This window comes from Eptatretus burgeri, chromosome 6, assembly GCF_056783735.1.
Source record: "Eptatretus burgeri isolate ZD-2024b chromosome 6, Ebu_testis_v1, whole genome shotgun sequence".
NCBI lineage: Eukaryota > Metazoa > Chordata > Myxini > Myxiniformes > Myxinidae > Eptatretus > Eptatretus burgeri.
The window spans coordinates 10332214-10353205 of record NC_140966.1 but is presented as its reverse complement, the minus strand read 5'-3'; the positions used below and the strand labels follow the sequence as shown (position 1 = coordinate 10353205).

The 20992-nt window shown below is 38.6% G+C and overlaps 1 protein-coding gene across 9 annotated transcripts in view; it reads right to left on the bottom strand.

The window, feature by feature from the left end:
- Positions 1-1258: 1258 nt before the first annotated feature.
- Positions 1259-20992, bottom strand: part of LOC147024233 (WD repeat-containing protein 19-like) — a 137192-nt gene continuing 117458 nt past the window's right edge. For 5 of the 9 annotated variants that reach the window (XM_085883938.1, XM_085883942.1, XM_085883943.1 and 2 more), the window contains 2 exons: positions 18251-18327; positions 12440-14247 (listed from right to left, as the gene is read on the bottom strand). In XM_085883938.1, the coding sequence (XP_085740064.1) occupies positions 14133-14247; positions 18251-18327 (192 nt within the window). In that variant the 3' untranslated portion in view covers positions 12440-14132. Of the gene's footprint in view, positions 7508-12439; positions 14248-18250; positions 18328-20992 lie in introns of those variants that run through there. The other 4 variants (XR_015058933.1, XR_015058934.1, XM_085883940.1 and 1 more) reach the window with 3 other exon arrangements.

Genomic DNA, 20992 nt, shown 5'->3' with positions numbered 1-20992 from the left:
CTCTCCCTCCCTCTTCACTCCCCCACCCCTCGCCATCCTCATTATCTCCCCCCTCTCTTCGTATTTTAATCACCGAAGCGATGGGTGTTATTTGCTAGTTTGACATTTTGTCCTGTACAGCACATTTTACATAAACACCTTTTGGGAATTATAAAGTTAAAATCAGATTATTGGTATTTTGTTGAATATGAAGCCAAATTCATGTTTCCTCGTTTGGTTGTCAGTTCCATAACTTTAATTTAAACATTAATCCAAATAGACATTATTCTACTTCTTTTTTGGGGGGGGCGGGGGATGGAGAGGGGTGTTGCATATGTTTTCAATAAACTTCTTGAACTACATTACAATTCACGTTCCTTTGTTGATTGGAATTCACATCACCTTGGACAGAATATTTATTAGCTCTGGTTTATAAATACAAGTGTCCTTTTAGGGTTGAAGAGTAAAATGAGGATTTTTATTTATAAAGGCTGTATTGGGGCTTATTAGTGTGTATTTAATGTATTACAAAGAAGAAGAAAAGAAACAGCAACCAGTAATGAAAAAAGGGGGGCAATACCCCAGGGTGCTCACCTGGTAGAACAATGACACTGAGGAGGAGGTCAACGTAAGACGGAATCAGCAAAATGTACCTGTCTGTCGTTTCGGAGAAGAAAGGAAATACATATTTTTGCCCCCCCCCCAATCCTATGTATACCCCCTCAGACCTCTATGTTTTTTAATATCATGAACAAACTTTGGTACATCATGGGTGATGAAGGTGTACATACCAGGTGATGAAGGTTGTGGTATAGTTTTATCAAAATTGTGTGCAGTTTCAGAGAAGAAGTTGCAAGTGTTTGTGGATGGACGGATGAAGGGATTACACGCAATCCCATAAGCTCCCCGGAACTACGTTCCAGGTGAGCTGATGAACACAGAAGTGTCACACTTTTTTCCCTTTGTTGTTTCGTCATACCTAACCTTTATTTAAAAACAAAATTGAAGAAATTATAGGAAATTGATTGGTTTTATTCATGAAAAACAAATATTACAGCCATTAATTTAATTGTATTGCATCACATTCAGTGTACATTTGCTTGTATCACAAGTTATATAGTTATGACACAAAGTTTATCAAATCAAAATTATAGCGACAAGAATGTACCTAATGATAGCTGAAATATATGAAAAAGTTATGAATGGAGGGAAAATTTGTCTTGAAAGCATTGTAATAATGCAAACAAGACTTTGGGGACAGGATTAGAGGAGGGTGAGGTTTAGGGTGGAAGGGGGGGGGGTGTTGCAATTCCCTGTCCCCACCCAAAGCTATTCATGTGAAAATGCTTAACTGTACAATTTCCAGAATGAATTGATACTTTGGAAACGTGCAAGAGCCAATACTCGAAATAACACCCCCATAACATTTCCCCAATGAAAGGTACACAATTCTCCAATATTGGCAAAAAGAGGGTGCTGTTTTTAGAAGGTGAAGAGGGGAATTAAGCATAATTAGGAAGAGAGTAATTAAGCATAATAAGCATAATTAAGATATTTATTCATCAAAAACTGGTTCGTTTTGGGATTGTGGATTTTGATATTAGCACTCAACATACTATTGACGAATGAATTCAAGGGTTTCCACATTTCCCCAAGAGGTAACCCGTGGAAATCATTTTCTGGACACATATTGGAGGTGTCCCTCGTGGTCTATCAGGACTGGTCACCCATATCCACCGCCGCTGATATTGATTCAGCCTGGGAATTCTTCCACACAAAACTGCTCTCTGATGCACAGATTCACTCCATCTTGTCTTCAATTCTCACCCATCCTCCCGTGCTTAGTACTCTGAATCCTTTCTTTTCTTTAAAACAACTTGCATTCTCCTTGTGGAACGCAAATGCAACTGAAGCCAACTGGCATCCTGCCTTGCTTTCTAAACTCAGATCATTCCACAAAGCCCACAAAAAGTGTGTGTCTATCCTCATAGAGCCAAAAAATAACATCTGTTAAATCTCAAGAATGAGCTTTCAAACTTGTCTCCCCCCTGTAAAATGTGGTGTCAACTTGTCAAGTCTGTCTCTAGTGTACGCTCCCCTTCCATCCCTTCCCTCACTTCAAATGGCACCACAGCCGTCACCACTCGTGAGAAGGCTGAATGCCTCAATTCTGTGTTTGCTTCTAAATTTTGTGTTCCTAACCCCTCCCCCTCTGTACCCATCCTTCCCAGTTGTACCCAATTGCTCCTGAATTCTGTGTATTTTGCAACTGAAAAGGGGGAAAAGTTTCTGGCAACCATCGATGCTGACTCTGCAACTGTTCTGGCCGACATCAGTTCACGTGTCCTAAAAACCTGCTCCGCTGCTTTTGCGCTTCCTCTCTCTGCCCTTTACACCCTGTCATTTACCATAGGTCATCTTTCATCTACTTGGAAATCAGCCAACATCATAGCATTACATAAAAAGGTGCAAAAAAGGATCCCCTTAACTACAACCCAATTAACTTACTTCCAATCACCAGCAAGGGCATGGAATCCATCATTGCAGCAAACATATCATTCTTTTTCTCCAACAGCCTCATTTCAGATCATCAATTCAGATTCAGACCTGGTCACTCTACTTTGGACATTCTGCTTCAACTATCCCAACAATGGTGGAGGCCCTCAATATCAGACATGAGATCAGGGCCGTCTCTCTGGACATATCTCGAACTTTTGATACAGTCTGGCATCATGCCTTGCTCTCCAAACTGTCTGCCTATAGAATCCAAGGCCAACTCCAATCTTGGATTTTTGACTTCCTCCACTCTCAGAGACAACAGAACCCTTTCACCTCCTCTGCCTGTCAAGGTTGGAGTACCCCAAGGCAGTGTTCTCGGCCCCACATTATTCCTAATCTTCATCAATGATCTCACTGACTCTCTGGAAAATCATCTTTATCTCTTTGCTGATGATTCCACTTTCTGCCTTGACATCTCTCATCCTTCTGACAGACAGGCAGCAGCCTCTTCCCTTTCCTCAGACCTCAACAAAAATCACAAACTGGTCAAACATAATTTTACTTCTGTATCCATATTGTCCACCCTTTGCATTTTATCTTTGCCCCCATGGTTACCTGCATCCCTTGCTTGTCCATCTCTGTCTAGTTTCTCCCTCCGCCCTGCTGTTGGTTTTTCCCCTTTCTCCTGCTGTCCCCTTTGTTATGGTTGTGTCCTGATTTGTTCTGTGTCATCACTCTTCCATGAGCCAAGACCATGTTAAAAAAAAAATCCCCGACATTCGTGGTATTTTTCAGAAACGCATCCCCCGCGAATGTTGGGTTCCGACAGCACTTCAATTTAAATAAAGGTTCAAAGGGGTGGTGCATAAGGGTTGTTTTCAGGACTGCTTCTGAGCTACTTCAATAGCACTATACCTTTGGATTTTTTTTTTCCAATGATCATTAAAATCATTATTTTATTTTAAATGAAGTAAAATTGAAGTAACACTGCACACGATATCATGTTCTATGAACTCTGTAGTTGTAATGTACTAACAATATTATTTTGGAATAATGGTAATATTATTATGCTGTTATCATTATTGTTGTTATTACTTTTGTTATCAGATGTGGCCTTGGAAAAATGCCACACTAACGTGGAATGACACTCAAGCTCCGATGTAAACCCCTTGACATGGAATTTTTTTCTCAAGATGGAAAAAGTCAATAAAACATGGGAATTTCTTCGGGATTTTTTTTAGTCAAGTCTAAAGCAACAGAGGCTAAGCGACTGCTAAAAACAAGGGCCTCTTAGTCATGATACAATGAAAGATTCTGAAGCGTTACTCGTAATACCCTCTCGCACCACCACCGCGAGTGACACGGTACACATTTACTTCAAGAATTTGCGTCAGCCCCAAATTTGGAACTCCCAGAGGAGGGGGTTATGAACTTAGGATTGTCTTAAAACCCTTAATCCACCTGGAAAGTTTGGTTGAGATTGGATAAGTGTTCACCGAATGCATCAGTCACAGACTTGCAGAGACAGACAGACACCAAATTGCGTATTTTAGTATGACGTGAAATGTGTTCACTGTTATTCTAACTACTGGCGGTACAGGTTTGTTTGTATCATTTTCCAAAGTTTGTGTGATGTTGTCGCCTTCAAGTAAGTGAAATTCTTCCATGAGCCTTGGTTACTTTGAGTCAATTAAAAGGTGAGGAGGACTTATTTTCATTGATGACACATTATATAAATGGTGTTGGGATAGGTTGATTTAGCCATTTAATAAATGTGTTCACCTGCAGAAAAAAGAAAAGCACCAGGTAAACGAAAGATGTCAAAATGGAAACAAAGGTGGGATTGAGCAGAGGAGAAATGAGAAAGAGTCAACACAGGAAGTGATGTCATTATGTATTTCTTTGTGGCCCCTCCATATTTGTATGCAGCTGCAGGTTCCTTGTGAATGCGTATCCTTACATTGTACTCCTGGCTCTGGGTGGGTGTTTGTGTACATGACTCTTTTAGAGCGTTACCCTAATTTTTTAAATTCTATATGCCAAGACCTTCAAAAAAAGTTTGGGTAACACCTCCAGATCAAGTACGTTTTCTCTGTAGGGTCCATCTTGGATTCGCAGTTGGCTACCAGCAAACCATAATTGAACCAAAATGCCCATATTGGGTTTAGATGGAATAAATCATTATTGAGCATCCATAAATTATTAATTTTGATTTTACTTCAATTACTTATGCATTGCTTAACACATTTTAGCATGATTCATTCTCTTAAAACTTGGTTCACAGTCGAAAATGATCATATTTTACGTAATTTTAGTCAAAAATAGCTTTCAACTTGAAAGTAGCTCAGAGTTTGATGGTCTCTGAATGACTTAATATTGTAAGTAGAGCTATAAAATTTGGCCAAAAGTTTCATTATTAAGTTCTCTGAGCAATTCAATTTTCATATTCTCACAATGGGGCTATGTGTGATGACGACAGAGCTCATTGTAAACCAAAGTCACTCCTACCCCCAAATGGGCACTTTTGCGGTATTTCATCAAATGATGATATCTCTTTAATTAAATGCTATGGAAAGTTGATTTTTTTTTGATACTAAATATATGTAATTGACCCCAACGAATTCATTGGTAACATTTTTGTATTTTTTTTAGCTGATCTAATTAGCATAATCCCAAGATTTTCCTCAAAATGACTGCCAAAATAATGAAAAGTAGACATGATTACCATTGAAGCTTTAATTAATGGTCTAAAACAGTGATGTGCATATTCTTCAATCCTACAGAGACTATATTGAGACACTCATCTTAATTAGATGTAGGGGAACTTGGGGCACAACCACATACCGGGGCAAGGTCAAGTTCCAAAAGATTTCCATATTTTATTTCTAGCCATCACACCATGTTTAGAATGATAAGGGCTTTTCCTCGATAAAGGTAATACTGTGATGACAATGCTGTTAGGGTCCATTTGACCTTGACCCCATTGTTCAAGGCCAACCACCATGTAACCAAAGATTCCATATGTTATTTCCCATTTATTCATAACACATATATGTAACTGAGCAATCAGACCATTTTTTTTTAGAAAGATAAGGACTTTTTTTTTTTTTTTTTTTACAAAGGGAACACTGTTGAGGGTCTATTTGACCTTGAATCCTTCACTCAAGGTCAAATATCAGGTGACCAAATGATTCCCCATATGTGATTTCCTATTAGTGTATAATACATACCTAAGCCCTCAGACCATTTTAAAGTAAATTACAGGGATATGAAAGTCTATGATGTCATTTTTAGAGATACCTAAGTGAGGTAAACTATGATGTCACAGTGAGGTTAACTATGATGTCACTTCCTCTTGGTAACTGGATTTTCAAGAAAAAGAAGAGAAAACAATGCTGCAAACAAAAGGTAAGATTTTAATGGATCACCTTTGATTTTAAGTAAATATAATGGTCAAAAGTTGTAAATGAAATATCGAAGAATAATTGTATCTCTTAAAATGAAATATTTTAATGAATAATTGTGAAATCTATATCAAAATATTTAAATTTCAAAGCAAAATGGGGGAATCCCCCATATGGGGGAATCCCCCAATTCTATCTGATCCCCAAAATGAGGGAATCCCCCAATTCTATCTATAAATAGACAAATTGTCTAATGTCATAAAATTTGATCTAGAACACATAGAAATATAAATTAAATGTCAAATCATACATTTTTAAGGGTAAGGAATTGAATGAATTTGGTTTCAAAGACCTTGACTTAAGCTTTCAGGGTCAACGATTAGTATTCAGATATTAACTAGGCAATTTGTAAAATATAATAAACCCTGATCTAGAACACATAGAAATATGAATTAAATGTCAAATCATCACATTTTTAAGGGTAAGGAATTTAATGGATTTGGTTTCCAATACCTTGACCTTGGCCCATGTTTTCAAGGTCAACTATTATTATGCACATATTCAATGTATCAGCTTGTCAAATCATATCTCGGATACATATGAATATGAAGAAAATGATAAATTATACATTATCAGAATTTGGGGAAGAATGGAATGGAAACTATCATCACATATTTTCTGCCTAAACAATAAAACAAAAACAGACCCCCATTAACATGAACACATGTAACATGGGGCACAACCATACATGTAAATGGATGGGGCACAACCACATACCAGTGTGCGATTGTGCCCCAGGCCTGGGACACAGCCACACACTGGTATGTGGTTGTGCCTCATCCAGAATGTGCAGAATAATTTACATGTATTTACCTGTTATGTCCCTGAGAAGACGGGGGTCATATACAATTGCCAAAATTAAAACTAGCATTGATTCCAAATAGGTAGTTGTCCAATTTACTTTAAGTGTGTGGTTGTGCCTCCAATTCCCCTAGTATGCACAACATGTAGTACTAATAATATCCTATTTTTTTCAGAGTTGTGAAGAGTTGGATAAAGTGCCAATGATAGAGTCTGTAACTCTTGTAAAGTCATCTCAAGACCTCTGTTATGATGCAACAAAATGTATTATCTGCCAAAAAGTAGGCGATGATAAAACAGCAAGCACAAGCAATGGCTGTAAAAGGATACGGGAAGTCAGTGGCATACACAATGACCATGTTTCCAAAAGACTGAAGCTTGTTGAAGGAGATGGGTTTTGTTATCATGTGACTAATGAATGTTACAAGAAGTACACTATGAAGACAGTTCTTGACAGAATAACTAAGAAGAATCTAGTTCAAGGCCAAGACTCATCTTTTTCTCAGCAGAACAAAACTGAAGGTAGAAGCTCTCGCTCCCAGGCAGTTCTCCACCGACCTAATGCAGATACTACAGCAACAGGATTGCGAGTTGTGAACTGCATTATCTGTGATAACAAATCCTACAAAAAAAACTACACAAAATATCGTATAAGTGAATCCAACCGTGCTATGCCTTTTCTTGCTGCAACTAACTTCTTCCAAGATGCCGTCTTCGACCGAACTTGTGATCTTCAAGATCCACATTCTGTGTTTGGAGCAGATCTGTATTATCACAATGAGTGCATGACTAAGTACATGTATAAGTATGAGTCACGATCTAAGGACTAACAGCTTGTTTGACTATTTTTGACTAAAATTACATAAAATATGGTCATTTTCTACTGTGAACCAAGTTTTAAGAGAATAAATCATGCTAAAATGTGTTAAGCAATGCATAGGTAATTGAAGTAAATCAAAATTAATAAGTTATGGATGCTTACTAATGATTTATTACATTCTAAACACAATATGGGCATTTTGGTTCAATTATAGTTTGCTGGTAGCCAACTGCGAATCCAAGATGGACCCTAAAGAGAAAATGTACTTGATCTGGAGGTGTTACCCAAACTTTTTTTGAAGGTCTTGGCATGTAGAATAAAAAAAATAGGGTGACGCTCTAAAAGAGTCATCTACACAAACACCCCCCCCCCCCAGAGCCTATACTATTGACCAAACAGCTGTTGGAAAACTCGTACCCTGGTAAATATGTGTAAGGGGTGTTTACGTCAAGCATTGCTTTATTACCCTCACCGAATAAGAGGGTATTGTGTTTGGGTCCGTTTGTTTGTCAGTCTGTTCGTTTGTTTGTCCGCAAATAACTTTTGTGTTTTTCTCCGCAACAACTTGCCAGATTGAGACAAAATTTTCACCATAGGTGTGACTACTCACGTAGAATATTTTAATGATAATGATGTCATAGGTCATGTGATGTGGCAGCCATGTTGGAAAAACTGAAAAACTTTGGACTGCTGTATCTCTGAAACCGCACCAAGGAAAAAATTGAAACTTGGCACATCGCAAGTACTCATGGCGAATAAGTGATTTTTTAAAAAAAATGACATCATGGGTGCCTTCGTTATGACGTCAGAATTGCATATGTATCACGCTACATCTGAGGAGTATCAAAAATTTTGAGGATCATCGAGGGATAAAATGGTCCACAGAAAAAAATTTGATGACATCATCGGTCATGTGATTTGGTAGCCATATTGTTTAAAAAAACAAACCTTCAAAAATCTTCTTCTCTGAAGTGGCTGAACAGATCGAGGCGCAACTTTACAAGTACGACTGCCTATCCATGAGGAACAAAAGGTTCACACATTTGACATCATAGGTCACATGGTTTGGCAGCCATATTGGATTTACCCGAAAACCTATAAAAATCTTCTTCTCCAGAACGGCTGGACAAATTGAGGGGAAACTTCACGTAAATGTTCCCCAAGCCACTTGTGTACAAGTATGTTCAGGAATAATTGATAGGTCACATGGTTTGGCAGGCATATTGGATTGAAGAAAAATATTAAATAATGTTTTCTCTGGAACTGCTTAATCAATCGATGTGAAACTTCACATTTATGATCTCGTAGTGATGTGAAATGCATGTTTTAAAATTTCAACTTGATCGGACGCATGGTCTGGCAGCAAGAATAATTATTTAATGTTTTGATATGAGTTCTTTTTTATTTATTTATTTATTTATTTTTTTGAATAAGGCCCACTTGGCTGTGCCTGGATGGGTTTGAGGGTAGAGTAGCAGCAGCTGAAATGAGAATCCTATTCAAGTTACTCCTGATGACTTCATCTTTACTTTTTGCTTGTTTGGGTTCCTTCTGATTACTCCAATGCAGGACTGTACCGATTTGGTCTTACATTTGATTTGAATTTATTTTAATCCCATTATGAATTCAATGAATAATGAATAATGAATAATAATAAAAGGTCATGGGTCAGGGTCAGGTGTCCAATCAAAGCGGAACATCAATGGTACCCGGTCATCACTTCCAGCAGTTATAAAGTGGCAGTTCTCGTTATGTCTCTTATTAATTACATAACACACCAGTACACAAATGCCACACAGAATACACCACACAAAACAAGTCCTGGCAAGGGTCTGCAATATCTGATTCCTCTTTTTCTTGTTTTTCACTGTATATGCTGTGGTGGGCTTTCAGAACATCCATTTATAGTCAGGGAAAATGCTGGGCTGAATTACCCAGATTTTGGCAGTGGAGAAACTGTGATAAAATATAAAAAGTGAGCCATTTTTGAGGTTAAAATGATAATGCATTTTAATACCAGAGATCCAAAGACATTGCCTTTCCTGCTGTGCTATGTTGGTACGGAATTTAAGAGGTTCCTGTTCAATAACCAGTGCTTTCTTGTCAGTGTTTGTAGGAATTATTTCAGGTATCCACATCAATAGCTAAGTTACCACAACTTTTGCATGACAGTGAAAGTTAAGTTGCAAAAATTTCCATTTGAGGGGGTTTTTATTTTTAATTTTGAAGTAGTATGTATTTGAAATGTTTGAATAAATTTTGTATAAATTGCGGATTTGCGTAAATCTGCACACCCCATGGTCTTCATCAAACATTGATTGAACGAGCAAAGTTTTGGAATGCAATTGAAATTTACAACCTTACATTTATTTAGGTGGATCAGTTCGTGCGATAAACGATATGATAAACAAGGTAGATCAGTTTGTGCTTGACCACGACCAATTTGCTACAAGAATACGAATTAAAAACAAATGAATAAAACAACATCTTGCAAGGATTGTTGCACATCATAAAATTGATATGTATGGTCATGTGGAAGTGATTTTTACAAATTTAAAATCAACATTGAATGAAATTGGAGGCAAAGATTGTGATACAATATATGAGAGATCATTTTAACCTGTGCAGAAACTCGGTCATTACTCTAAGGGTAATTACATCCACCACCAAAGGTGGACGGAGGTATGTTTTCACCCCTGTTTGTCTGTGACTCGCATATCTCAAAATGTTATGGACGAATTTGAACAAAACTTGGTGGACAGGTTGGGTGTGTGACAAGGACTAAATGATTAGAGATATTATTTACATATAGAGTATAAGTTTTAAATAGTTTTAAACAAACAATTGAATATCATCATCTTTAGTTGCTTTTTTCTCATCATCTGCAGTTGCTTCAGATCTTCATTGGTTAGCTCTGTGTGATTTGTGTGATTGCAGAAGTTGTGTAACGTCAGCTTTTTCCACCTCATTAAAACCTGCTTTATTGGCCAAGCTGAGGATAACTTTCTTCATAGCGGGGACAACATCTTTAAATCCTTTCAAGTCATTGACACATTCAAGCCACAACTTGCTCCACACACCATTCATGCACACCTGAGCAACTTCATCTTCGGACCCGCTGATGCACAGCTCGGTGTATATAAAGCCTTTACTGTAGTACTCTGAATGGGTTTATACACCAATATTTAAGGTACGGCTTATACACTGGTATTGGTATGGTTTATACTGTAGCTTTATTGAAACGAGAAAAACCATTAGTTTGGTACTAAATTAGAGAGAAAATGACTTTATAACTGAATGGCGAACAACTTTAAACGAGTATGTTCTCTAATAGATCTGCAACTTAATGACGAACCAATGTTAACTGGGACGATGTTAAGCAAGGGCTTCTTGTAATTTCAAAAGTAATTCTTCACAATTGAGAGATCATGTCAAAAACAACATCGAGCACAATATTTCAAAAAGTTGTGGACAGGTTTTGGTAAAACCTGGTGAATGGGTTGGGAAAGTAGGTGACAAGAACAAGCTAATTAGATTTTTATTAAAGTCTGGATGCAGATCCAGTCTATCAGTGCAATACAAAATGTAAACTGTTCAGCCTGGTGGAGGTATGCGCTCTCCCAAGTGCTGTTCTAGTTCTATATCTGATCAATTTAATATTTTAAATTATCACTAGATGACCCGTGAACCCGTTAGGTTCCCGTTGTGACAGCGGTTGATGAAAAAAAATCATTTCAAGAAAAAAACAAAATATAGCTCCAGCGAACTATACAGCTGAGGTTGTTTGCATTGATCAAATTCTCCTGAAGAGTACTTGACTGATTCAGGAATTTGATTTTTTACATAATTTTTTCATTGCCCGATTTGAATGAAACTTAATATTGAGCGTCAATGTGAAAAAAAAAACGGAAAAAAGAAAGTCGAAGAAATTATTGTGCGTAATCTTCTAAACACAATTTTATTTATTAATGCACACGGAAGTATGAGATCAAAATGGCGATGTTTATTTTATGCTGAAAAATAAATCGTTCTTTGTCTATCCTAAATGTTTGAGATATTAAAATAAATCATTTCAAGAAAAAAAATAGCTCCAGCGAACTATACCACTGAGATTGTTTGCATTTATCAAATACCCCTGAAGAGTACTTGACTGAATCTGGAATTGATTTTTTAATAATTTTCTCGTTGCCCGATTTTAACGAAACTTGATGCTGCCCACCGCAGGAGAATGGTGAGTAAGGTGGGCTGAAAATTTTTGCACTATCGTGTACCGTTTTGGCTGTATTTCGGGAACATATATATATATATATATATATATATATATATATATATATATATATATATATATATATATATATATATATATATATATATATATATACATGATGAGAGTTTTAGTAATATATAGATTAAACATTGACTGCAATTTCAATAAATTTTCTGTTTTCTGTGAAGGCCATTCTGCCTCATAGATGCATTTGAACATTTTCTAGTTCAGATAACAGTTTGGAGTTCCTTCTATTTAAAAGATAGATGCATGCCTGTTTAGTTCATTGTCCAACCTTGGTGTTGATTTCAACTGTTTTTTTTCCCCGAATCCCAGTGAAGTTTATTTCATCCATAAGCACAAGTTACGTGCATGCTAAATTGATCACAAAAACAACAAACGTTTTATGAATGCCATCGCCATCAGATTTTGAGATGAAGAGGACCACATACCGATGACCGTAGAAAATGCAATCACTTTTGTTGTTTTATGAAAGAATGAATTGCACTGCAACATTATTGTTTGAACTACATGTAATTATTAACAAAGCCATTTGAAATGTTTGTCTCCAATGAAAACTCGTCTTAAAAATGAAAAGCTCAATCGTCATCAGCTCAGTATTTTTATTTTTCAAATATTACTTTTCCACTTTTTGGTGAACCTGTGTAGATAACCTTGATGGCTTAGTTTGAATATTGCATTCAATATTGCAGTGTCAAGGAGCAGGGGGATGTCATTTTTCAAAGCAATTTGTTTGATACTTTTATGCGAGTCAAAGTTTTCAGGCAAATAATAATTCAAATATAAATCTTTGCAAAAAGGAAACTATTGTCACATTGCATATGTAAGTAATAATGTGGCCAAAATAGTATGGTGTTTAGTTTTTTAAGTTTTTTCTTTTTTTTTAATTTACAGGAGTGAGGTTCATGTGAGAACAAGGGATAAATAACAGTCGGACAAATATCAAGTGAATGGACGACCAAGATAAGAAAAGGGGTGGAGAAGGAAACACTGAACTAGCAAGTCGAATGGTAGAGTTTGGAAAGGTTAATGGGGATAATAAAGATCATGGGTCAGAATTGGGGATGGATGGCAGTGCACTTGTATGAAGTCTGGGAGGGAAGAGCGAGATGGAATAGCCTCTGAAAGGTGGTTCCACAGATGGAAGAAGTGAGGAATAAAAGAGTTGAGGTCTGCAGTCAGCCAGGATTTTTGAAGTTTAACCACGAGGGTGTTCCTGGAAGGACTCATGCATCCTTGAGTTGTTGCAGAGGGTCGGAGGACTGAAAAAGCTGAAGGAGCAATGCCGGAGAACAGACAATAGAAAACAAAGAGAGAGACCTCTGACTTGCCTGTGATGTGAGAACAACAAACCCTGTGTTTCAGTTTCATCAGAGGAGATTTCAATAATTTTGAGAGCTTTATCTTCCACAGAATCCAGGAGAGACAGATGTAATGCTGGGGCACCTTCCCACAGTGCAGAGTAGTACTCCATTGAGCTACAGACAAAGGCCTTGTATACTGTGAGTACCTATGATTGTGGAGGATTCCCAGTCTGTGGCTGACTTTGGAGGGCAGCTTTGCTTTTTAGTCGGCCTAGGAAAGGTCATGGCTCATGGTGAGGCCTAGAATTTCAAGAGACTGAACCTCTTTTAGTGGATGATCAAAGAAATAGATAGGTGGGTTTGTTTTGACGATCATTCTGGAATGACAGGGTGAGATTGTTGAGATTTTTCAGGATTGAAAAACATGTTCTATTTATCAGACCAGAGTCTAATCATTTCCAGGTTAGCAGAGAGAGACAGCTGTTGTCTGCCTATCAGAGATAAGGGTACTGTAAAACACAGCGGAATCGTTTGCAAAAAGAAAAGGGTTTTCTAGAGCATCGGACAGGTCATTTATATCAATAAGGAACATGACTGGGCCCAAAACACCGAGTTAGGGAGCTCCAGCCTCCACTGGGAAAGAGGGGAGGAGAGTGTTCCAGTGATGTCAATGTATGGGGAAAAATAAAGCCTCAGGGTATGTAACAAGTTTTAAATGAAATATTCTTTCATTCCTCTAATTATTGGCAATGAAAAGAGTGCTGATATAATGTACGGCCACATAAAGGAATGAATAATTTCTACTTTATTCAGGGGGTGAAGGAGGAAGGGTTGGGGTATGACCTGATACCAGTTTTGTTTGAATTTCAGAAGTGTAAAATCATTTCTTTGATAAAATAATAAATTTCCTGCAGAAATATCTCACAATGCACCTTTTAAATGGAGATGGTGTGGATGAAGAAAGTTTAAGAGGTAAGCTAGTCATGTGGGCCAATCGCCTGCAGGTAAGCAGTGGGATCAGCGATCAAATGAATGTCTTCAGGAATCAGAGCTTGTGAGCACATTGGGCACGTTGATTCTGTCTCGAGCAAACTGCAGGGAAGGAGGAATGGGATAAAAAAATTCGGATTCCAAATCTCACTTGAGAAGATACGTTCACATTAATTATTTAATGGTGTTTCACATGTTGATCAAATTATCATGTCATATGCTTTTAGTTCATAAAATGTGTAGCGTTTTTACTATAGGAAGGATTGCATGACTCCTTGGATTGCATGAAAAACTCTTATTCTGACAAAGTGCTGCATTCTAGAACACAATATTTTTGAGGCAACGACTGTCTGTAATGGCGACATAAAATATTCAGTGGCCATGGTCACAATAATTATCTGAGGTTGCTATGAAAGGACTAGCTTATGATGGACCCAAAATTTTTTTATATCCTGCCTATGGGTTTCTGTTTTTCTTCATTTGAGAAGGAAATTTGTTTGATGCAATCAATTGTTCAACAATGTTCCATAAAATGTTGTTTTTTTTATTACTATTTTTTAACAATGGTTGATTCTCCTCGTTAAACCATCAGTGTTGGGGAAATATCTGAGTTTGTTCCTCAAATTCTTCATTCAGTACCTATTGGGAATATATAGTGCTTTCAGAAAGTATTCACACCCCTCGTCTTTTGTCACAACTGAAATGTCTTGCATCGATAAGTGTTCAACCCCCTGAGTCAAAACTTTGTAGAAGCGCCTTTGGCAGCGATTACAGCTTCGACTCTTCTTGGGTATTGTCTGGATTAGCTTTTCACATCTGGATTTGGAGATTTTCTCCCATTCTTCCTTGCAGATTTGCTCAAGCTCTGTCAATACAAGTTGGATGCGGAGCGTCGGTGAACAGCAATCTTCAAGTCTTTCCACAGATTCTCAATGGGATTCAAGTCTGGGCTTTGGATGGGTGACTCAAGGATTTTCACGTTCTGTTCTGAATCCAGTCTGGGTTGTACACCTTTGGTGGTATGCCTGGGTCATTGTCCTGTTGGAACATAAATCTCTGCCACCATCTGAGGTCTTTTGCACTCCAAAGCAAGTTCTGCTCAAGGATTTGTCTGTATTTGGCTCCATTCATTCTTTCCTCTATCCTTACAAGTCTCCCGGTCCCTGCCACTGAAAAGCATCCCCATAGCATGATGCTGCCATCATCATGCTTCATGGTAGGGATGGTGTTAAATGGGTGATGAGCTGTGTTCGGGTTTCCGCCAGTTATAGCGTTTTGCATTCAGGCCAGAGAGTTCAATTTTCAGCTCATCAGACCACAGAATGTTTTGCCTCATGTTCTCAGAGTCTTTCACATGCATTTTTGCAAACTCCAGGTGTGCTGTCATGTGCCTTTTTCTCAGGAATGGCTTTTAATTTATTTATTTCTCAGGAATTTCTCTGTCTGGCTACTCTCCCATAAAGCCTAGATTTGTGAAGTGCTGCAGAGACTGTTGTCCTTACGGCAGGTTCTCCCATCTCAGCCAAGGAACTCTGTAGTTCTGTCAGAGTGGTCTTTGGGTTCTTGTTCACCTCCCTGATCAAGGTACTTCTTGCCCCATTGCTCAGTTTGGTCAGACAGCCAGCTCAAGGAAGAGTATGGGTAGTTCTGTATTCTTTCCATTTCCTAATGATGGAACTCTGTGCTCTTGGGAACTTTCAACATTCTAGAAATTGTTTCATACCTTTCCCTAGATCTATGTCTCCTCACAATTCTATCTTGGAGTTCTCAGGACAGTTTCTTAGACTTCATGGTGGAGTTTCTGCTCTGACATGCACTGTCAATTGTGGGACCTTCTACAGAAAAGTCCAATCAATTGAATTGACCCCAGGTGAACTCCAATCAAGTTGTAGAAACATCTCAAGGTTGATCAGAGGAAACTGGATACACCTGAGCTCAATTTGGAGTGTCATAGCAAAGGGGTTAAATACTTATTGATGCAAGGCATTTCAGCTTTTCATTTTTCATTAATTTGTAAAAAATTCTAAAAACATGTTTTCATTTTGTCATGATGGGGTATTTTGTGTAGATTGGTGACAAAAAATTTAAATTGAATCCATTTTAAATTAAGGCTGTAACACAACAAAATATGACAAACGTCAAGGGGTGTGAATACTTTCTGAAGGCACTGTAGGTCATTTTCCAATCATATTAATGCAGGAAAATATTTATCCACAGAGCTCTCTGTTTGATTGTGCAGGTTACAAAGAAATGACTCCTTTTCCACCTGGTTTGAGTTTTATTCCTATGGCTGCTCGCTCTCCTTACCAAATACTTGGTAAGTGTGATGAGTCTGCTAAACACCTGGCTTAAGGAAAAAGTTGAAGGGAAAGTGAACCCAGATATGAGGTATTCATTTTAAAATTTGGTTTCATTTCTTTACTTCAGATAAATCTATCTTGGGTTCTTAAAGGCACAATTCTACCAATTACAACCTTAAGTCCCAATTATAGTCTTGTGTAATTGACAAATTCATTAAATGCAAAATCTGCAGCTCAACATCTTGTTGCATATTTGTGGCAAAAATATAGAAAAATCTCCTGTGGAAAATAACTAAAAGTGATGAATGCACTCATTAATGTTTTTGATCACTTGGTTTGGATCCTGGAGCACACCAACTATATTCACTTGTCATCAGAGCTCAGCTTTTATCATGCACGTCAAACCTGCTCCTCCTTACAAGAATCAATACTTGCAGTGGACTAGCCAAAAGCTATTCTGGTTGGTATAACTATATTTGGAACATGAAGTGACAAAAACAAAGAAACTCCTCCGAGCCAATTATCGGTTGCTTATCGCAATCTGGAGCATTAAAATATTATAAATGTTAAACCTGAGATTGCAAGAAGAAAGTAAGTGCATCACCAGGTTCAAAACTCTGCATGGGGAAGAAAGGCTGGTTTATCATTAACATGATGGGTTGAGGAATTTTATCTCATTTTTGCTACAGAATGTGTGTTTTGACAAGTCGTTATGACAAACCACATTGAATTAAGGAGTTGAAAGACTGACGATTTCAATGAATTAGAGAAGGAATTTAGAACTTCCCATGGCACTGACGCACAAATGCCTTACTCTTTTGGTTTGGTGCCATACAATGTTAACATCCACCAATGAATGCTCATGCCCACAACAACTGTTTCAACATTACCTTAAAAGGGGATGGTACACTCAGTGCATCGGCATGCAAGTGAAAAACCAGGGGGATAGCTTAAAGCTAACTCTCAATTCAAACCTTGGTTCAACGGCTCAAATGCCAGTGTGCCCACCCCTAATCTATTTTGCCAACTCAGAAAAAGTTGATACAGATTGAACTGGAAGGGCACTCGGTGGAGCGGATACCTCCGCCACGTAATGCCTGATCCACGAGAACATATCGGGCCAAATACATTTTTGAAATATCATTCTATATATCGTTTTTGGCCTAATCTCTCTATGGTGAAGGACCACTTGTTATATTAAATAATTCTCCGATCCAGATTCGGATCTTTACCAAAATTGAATCAATCTTCCTTGTCACACACCCGGCATGTCCACCAAGTTTCATCCGAATCCGTCCACAACTTTTTGAGATAGCGTGTTATATATCGGTTTAGCCCCATCTCTCAATGGTGAAGAATCACTTAAAAAATTATCAGATCTGAATCCCGATCCAGATCTTCACCAAAATCTAATCAGTTCGTCCTTGTCCCACACCCAATATGTCCACAAAATTTCATCCGAATCTGTCCACAACTTTTTGAGATATCCTGCACACAAACAAACAAACAGACAGACAAACAGACAGAAAGGGGTGAAAACATAGCCTCCTTGACCTTCGGTGCCGGAGGTAATTTAACAGACAATCCCAGGGATTTAGATGTGCCACAGGTGTTTCATTTCTATACCTCTGATACCCACTGGGACAAATGGTCTTTTCCTAGATATAAATGTTCCTTAAGTTCCATGCATCATGAGTGAAATGGTAATTCAATTCTTAACTCGGGGTTAAAAAAAAAAAACCAAACAAACACAAACATTGGGTCTTTAAACCAGTATGATGGATGAGCAAAGTAGCAAGAGTTACCTTGTAAACTCACTGTAGCATGCAGGGAAGTTGCAGTGTGGACATACGCTCCAATTGTCCCTAACCATGTGTTGACCCTGAAATGAAAGAAAATTAGTGAAAAAGAGTGACATAAGCTTATTACTCATTGCTGTTTTATCAAACGTATTTGGGGAGATAATGGTGATATCCTTTAGATGTGATCTTGTAAACTTGGCCGAGTAGCAGATACCTACAAACTTGTTTTCACCAGGGCAGTCCTGGTATTAAATGACCTTATTCTAATTATTTCTTTATAAACAACTGACGTTTGTATAAAAATAAAATAATTTTTCCAGTCTATCACCCCTATGAAAGCAAGCAAGTTGCTCCAATGGCTCCTTGCCATTATTTCACAGTTCCTCTTATAAAGGGCTCTTCTACCGGCGGTCCATCGGCAATCGTTTAGAATCTGGATCAATTACAAGAAAAAAAAAACTATTGAAAGGATCTTTGCCAATTATTAGGCTTACCAATGTCGAATAAACAGGTGGAAAATATGTCAATTTGACAGGCAACATTGCAGATACAAGGCGATGACCAATAAAAATGGACAGGATACGTTTGGTAAATGTGTGGTGAGCCATTTTGATTGTACGAGTTTTCTTGAGGTATTTGAAATATCGGTGAGCTTCTTGCGGTGCACGTATGTATGGTGGTTGGAAATTTGTTGGTCTTTGTTGCTCGGCAAGCCAAAGGAAATGTGCCTTCAATAATCAACGATGTGCGTTGCTCTGAAGGCACATCTTGGCATTTTACTAACTTGATAACTTTGTCTCACTTGAATGTGGGCAGCAAACGTTACCAATGTTTCTCATTGAATAATCCTATTTTTATTTTTATTTTCTGCAGAGCTGTTTGCTGTTGTGACGGTTTTTTCCCCTATACGGGGAGGAGAGGAAGAGACCTTGTGGCATAGTAACCAATGGAGAGTCAAGCCAAATGTCGGCAAAAATAATTTAAAAGTTTAAAGGCCAACTTCCAAGAAGAAGAAATTTTTTTTAAGCTAAATAAATGAAACAAGAATCTATGGCCATCTTTGCTGCAACAATAACTCGACAAAAACATCAGCTATGATTGCAATTGCACATTCAGTGCACAATGAAAGGGATATCTCAAGATGGACCTAAAAACCTTTATTATATCCTGTCTATTGGTTTCCTTGTTTCTTCATTCGAGAAGGAAATCTGTTTGACGCAAACAATTCCTCAACATATCTTTGAGTTTGTTTTTCAAATTCCTCATTTAGTTCCCATTGGGAATATAGTTCTTTTCCAATCGTATTAATGCAATAAAATGTTCATCCAGAGCTCTGTTTGATCGTGGCGTTACAAATGTTCCCTTTTCTACCTGGTTCATTTTGATTCCCATGGCTGCTCACTCTCCTCACCACACAATTGTAGCTGTGGTGAGTATGCCAAACACCTCTCAACAACAGTTTGAAGAAGGCCTTCATCCTGCAGTGGACTGAAGTAGGTCTGTTAAGTTATTTTTTTGTATCCAAAGTCAAGGCTCATGGAAGAGTGATAGCATATCAGAGCAGAACAGAGCTGGAACACAATGGACAGCAGGAAACCACACCAACATCAGTGTTAAGGGACACGAGGAGGAAGAATTATGAGGGAAGAATGAGGGGGAAGGGAATACAAAGGGTAAACAAGCTGGATACTAGCTCAAACACAGGTTGGTGTCAGGTCAGGTTCAATCTGTGACCTGCTACAGGTACCATGTAAACCTGTACTAACCTGTTCCATGGTCGGGTTGTCGGTGACTAAACCGTCTCCCCCACCAGGTTTTCTGGTGAGGAGGGTGTTTGGATATGGACACCCAGCAGGATTAAAAACAAAACCTGTCAAAGGGCGGAGGAGCTCTTTATGAGCCAACGGCCATCCATATCTAGTGCCCAACTGTGTTTGCGGACGTCCTCCTGCAGTTGGGTTACTTTCATTAGGAGGTTGGTGGCAGGATTTGCACTCCGGCCACCGTAAAACCCTTCATTCCGCAAAACGCAAAAACGCAAAAAAATCTGAAAACCCACTCCGTGGGAGTACCTCCTGTGCAGCTTCCCTTCGCAGGGCAGCTCACCGGATGACGAGATTGGGGAAAAGCCTTTGGGACCCCCGATCTTTGATGATAGGATGGAAACCACGGGGTAACATCCCTGGGTCAGATTGCGGGAGAGTGTGTCGGAGTGGTGCTGAGGTGTCGTCCACCAGACGGCGGTCTCCTTGGGTTAACCTGAGGCGGTCCCTTCGGGTGGGTGCCTGGAATGTCCTATCCCTAAGAGAGGATGATCACCTGTCTCTGTTATCATCTGAGCTCAAGCGTTTGGACATCGGGATTGCAGCTCTCTCTGAGGTCTGGAGACCGGATTGCGGCGAGATAATGGTGGGTGGTTACACCTACTATTGATCTGGTCGCTCTGATGGTTACCATACCCAAGGAGTTGCTGTAGCTGTGTCCAATAAGCTGACCCCAATGATAATTGAGGTAACACCGGTCAACAAGCGTATTATGATATTAAGGATTCGTCACTCCTTAGGTGTCATTTCCCTGGTCTCTGTTTATGCTCCGACTGAGGGGAGTGATCTCACCGTGAAGGATGCATTCTACGCCACGCTCGAGTCTGTGGTTGATCAGTGCCCCAGACGAGATACACTTCTAGTCTTGGGGGATTTCAATGCATCGACTGGAACTGATAGGGATGGTTATGAGGTGTGTGTT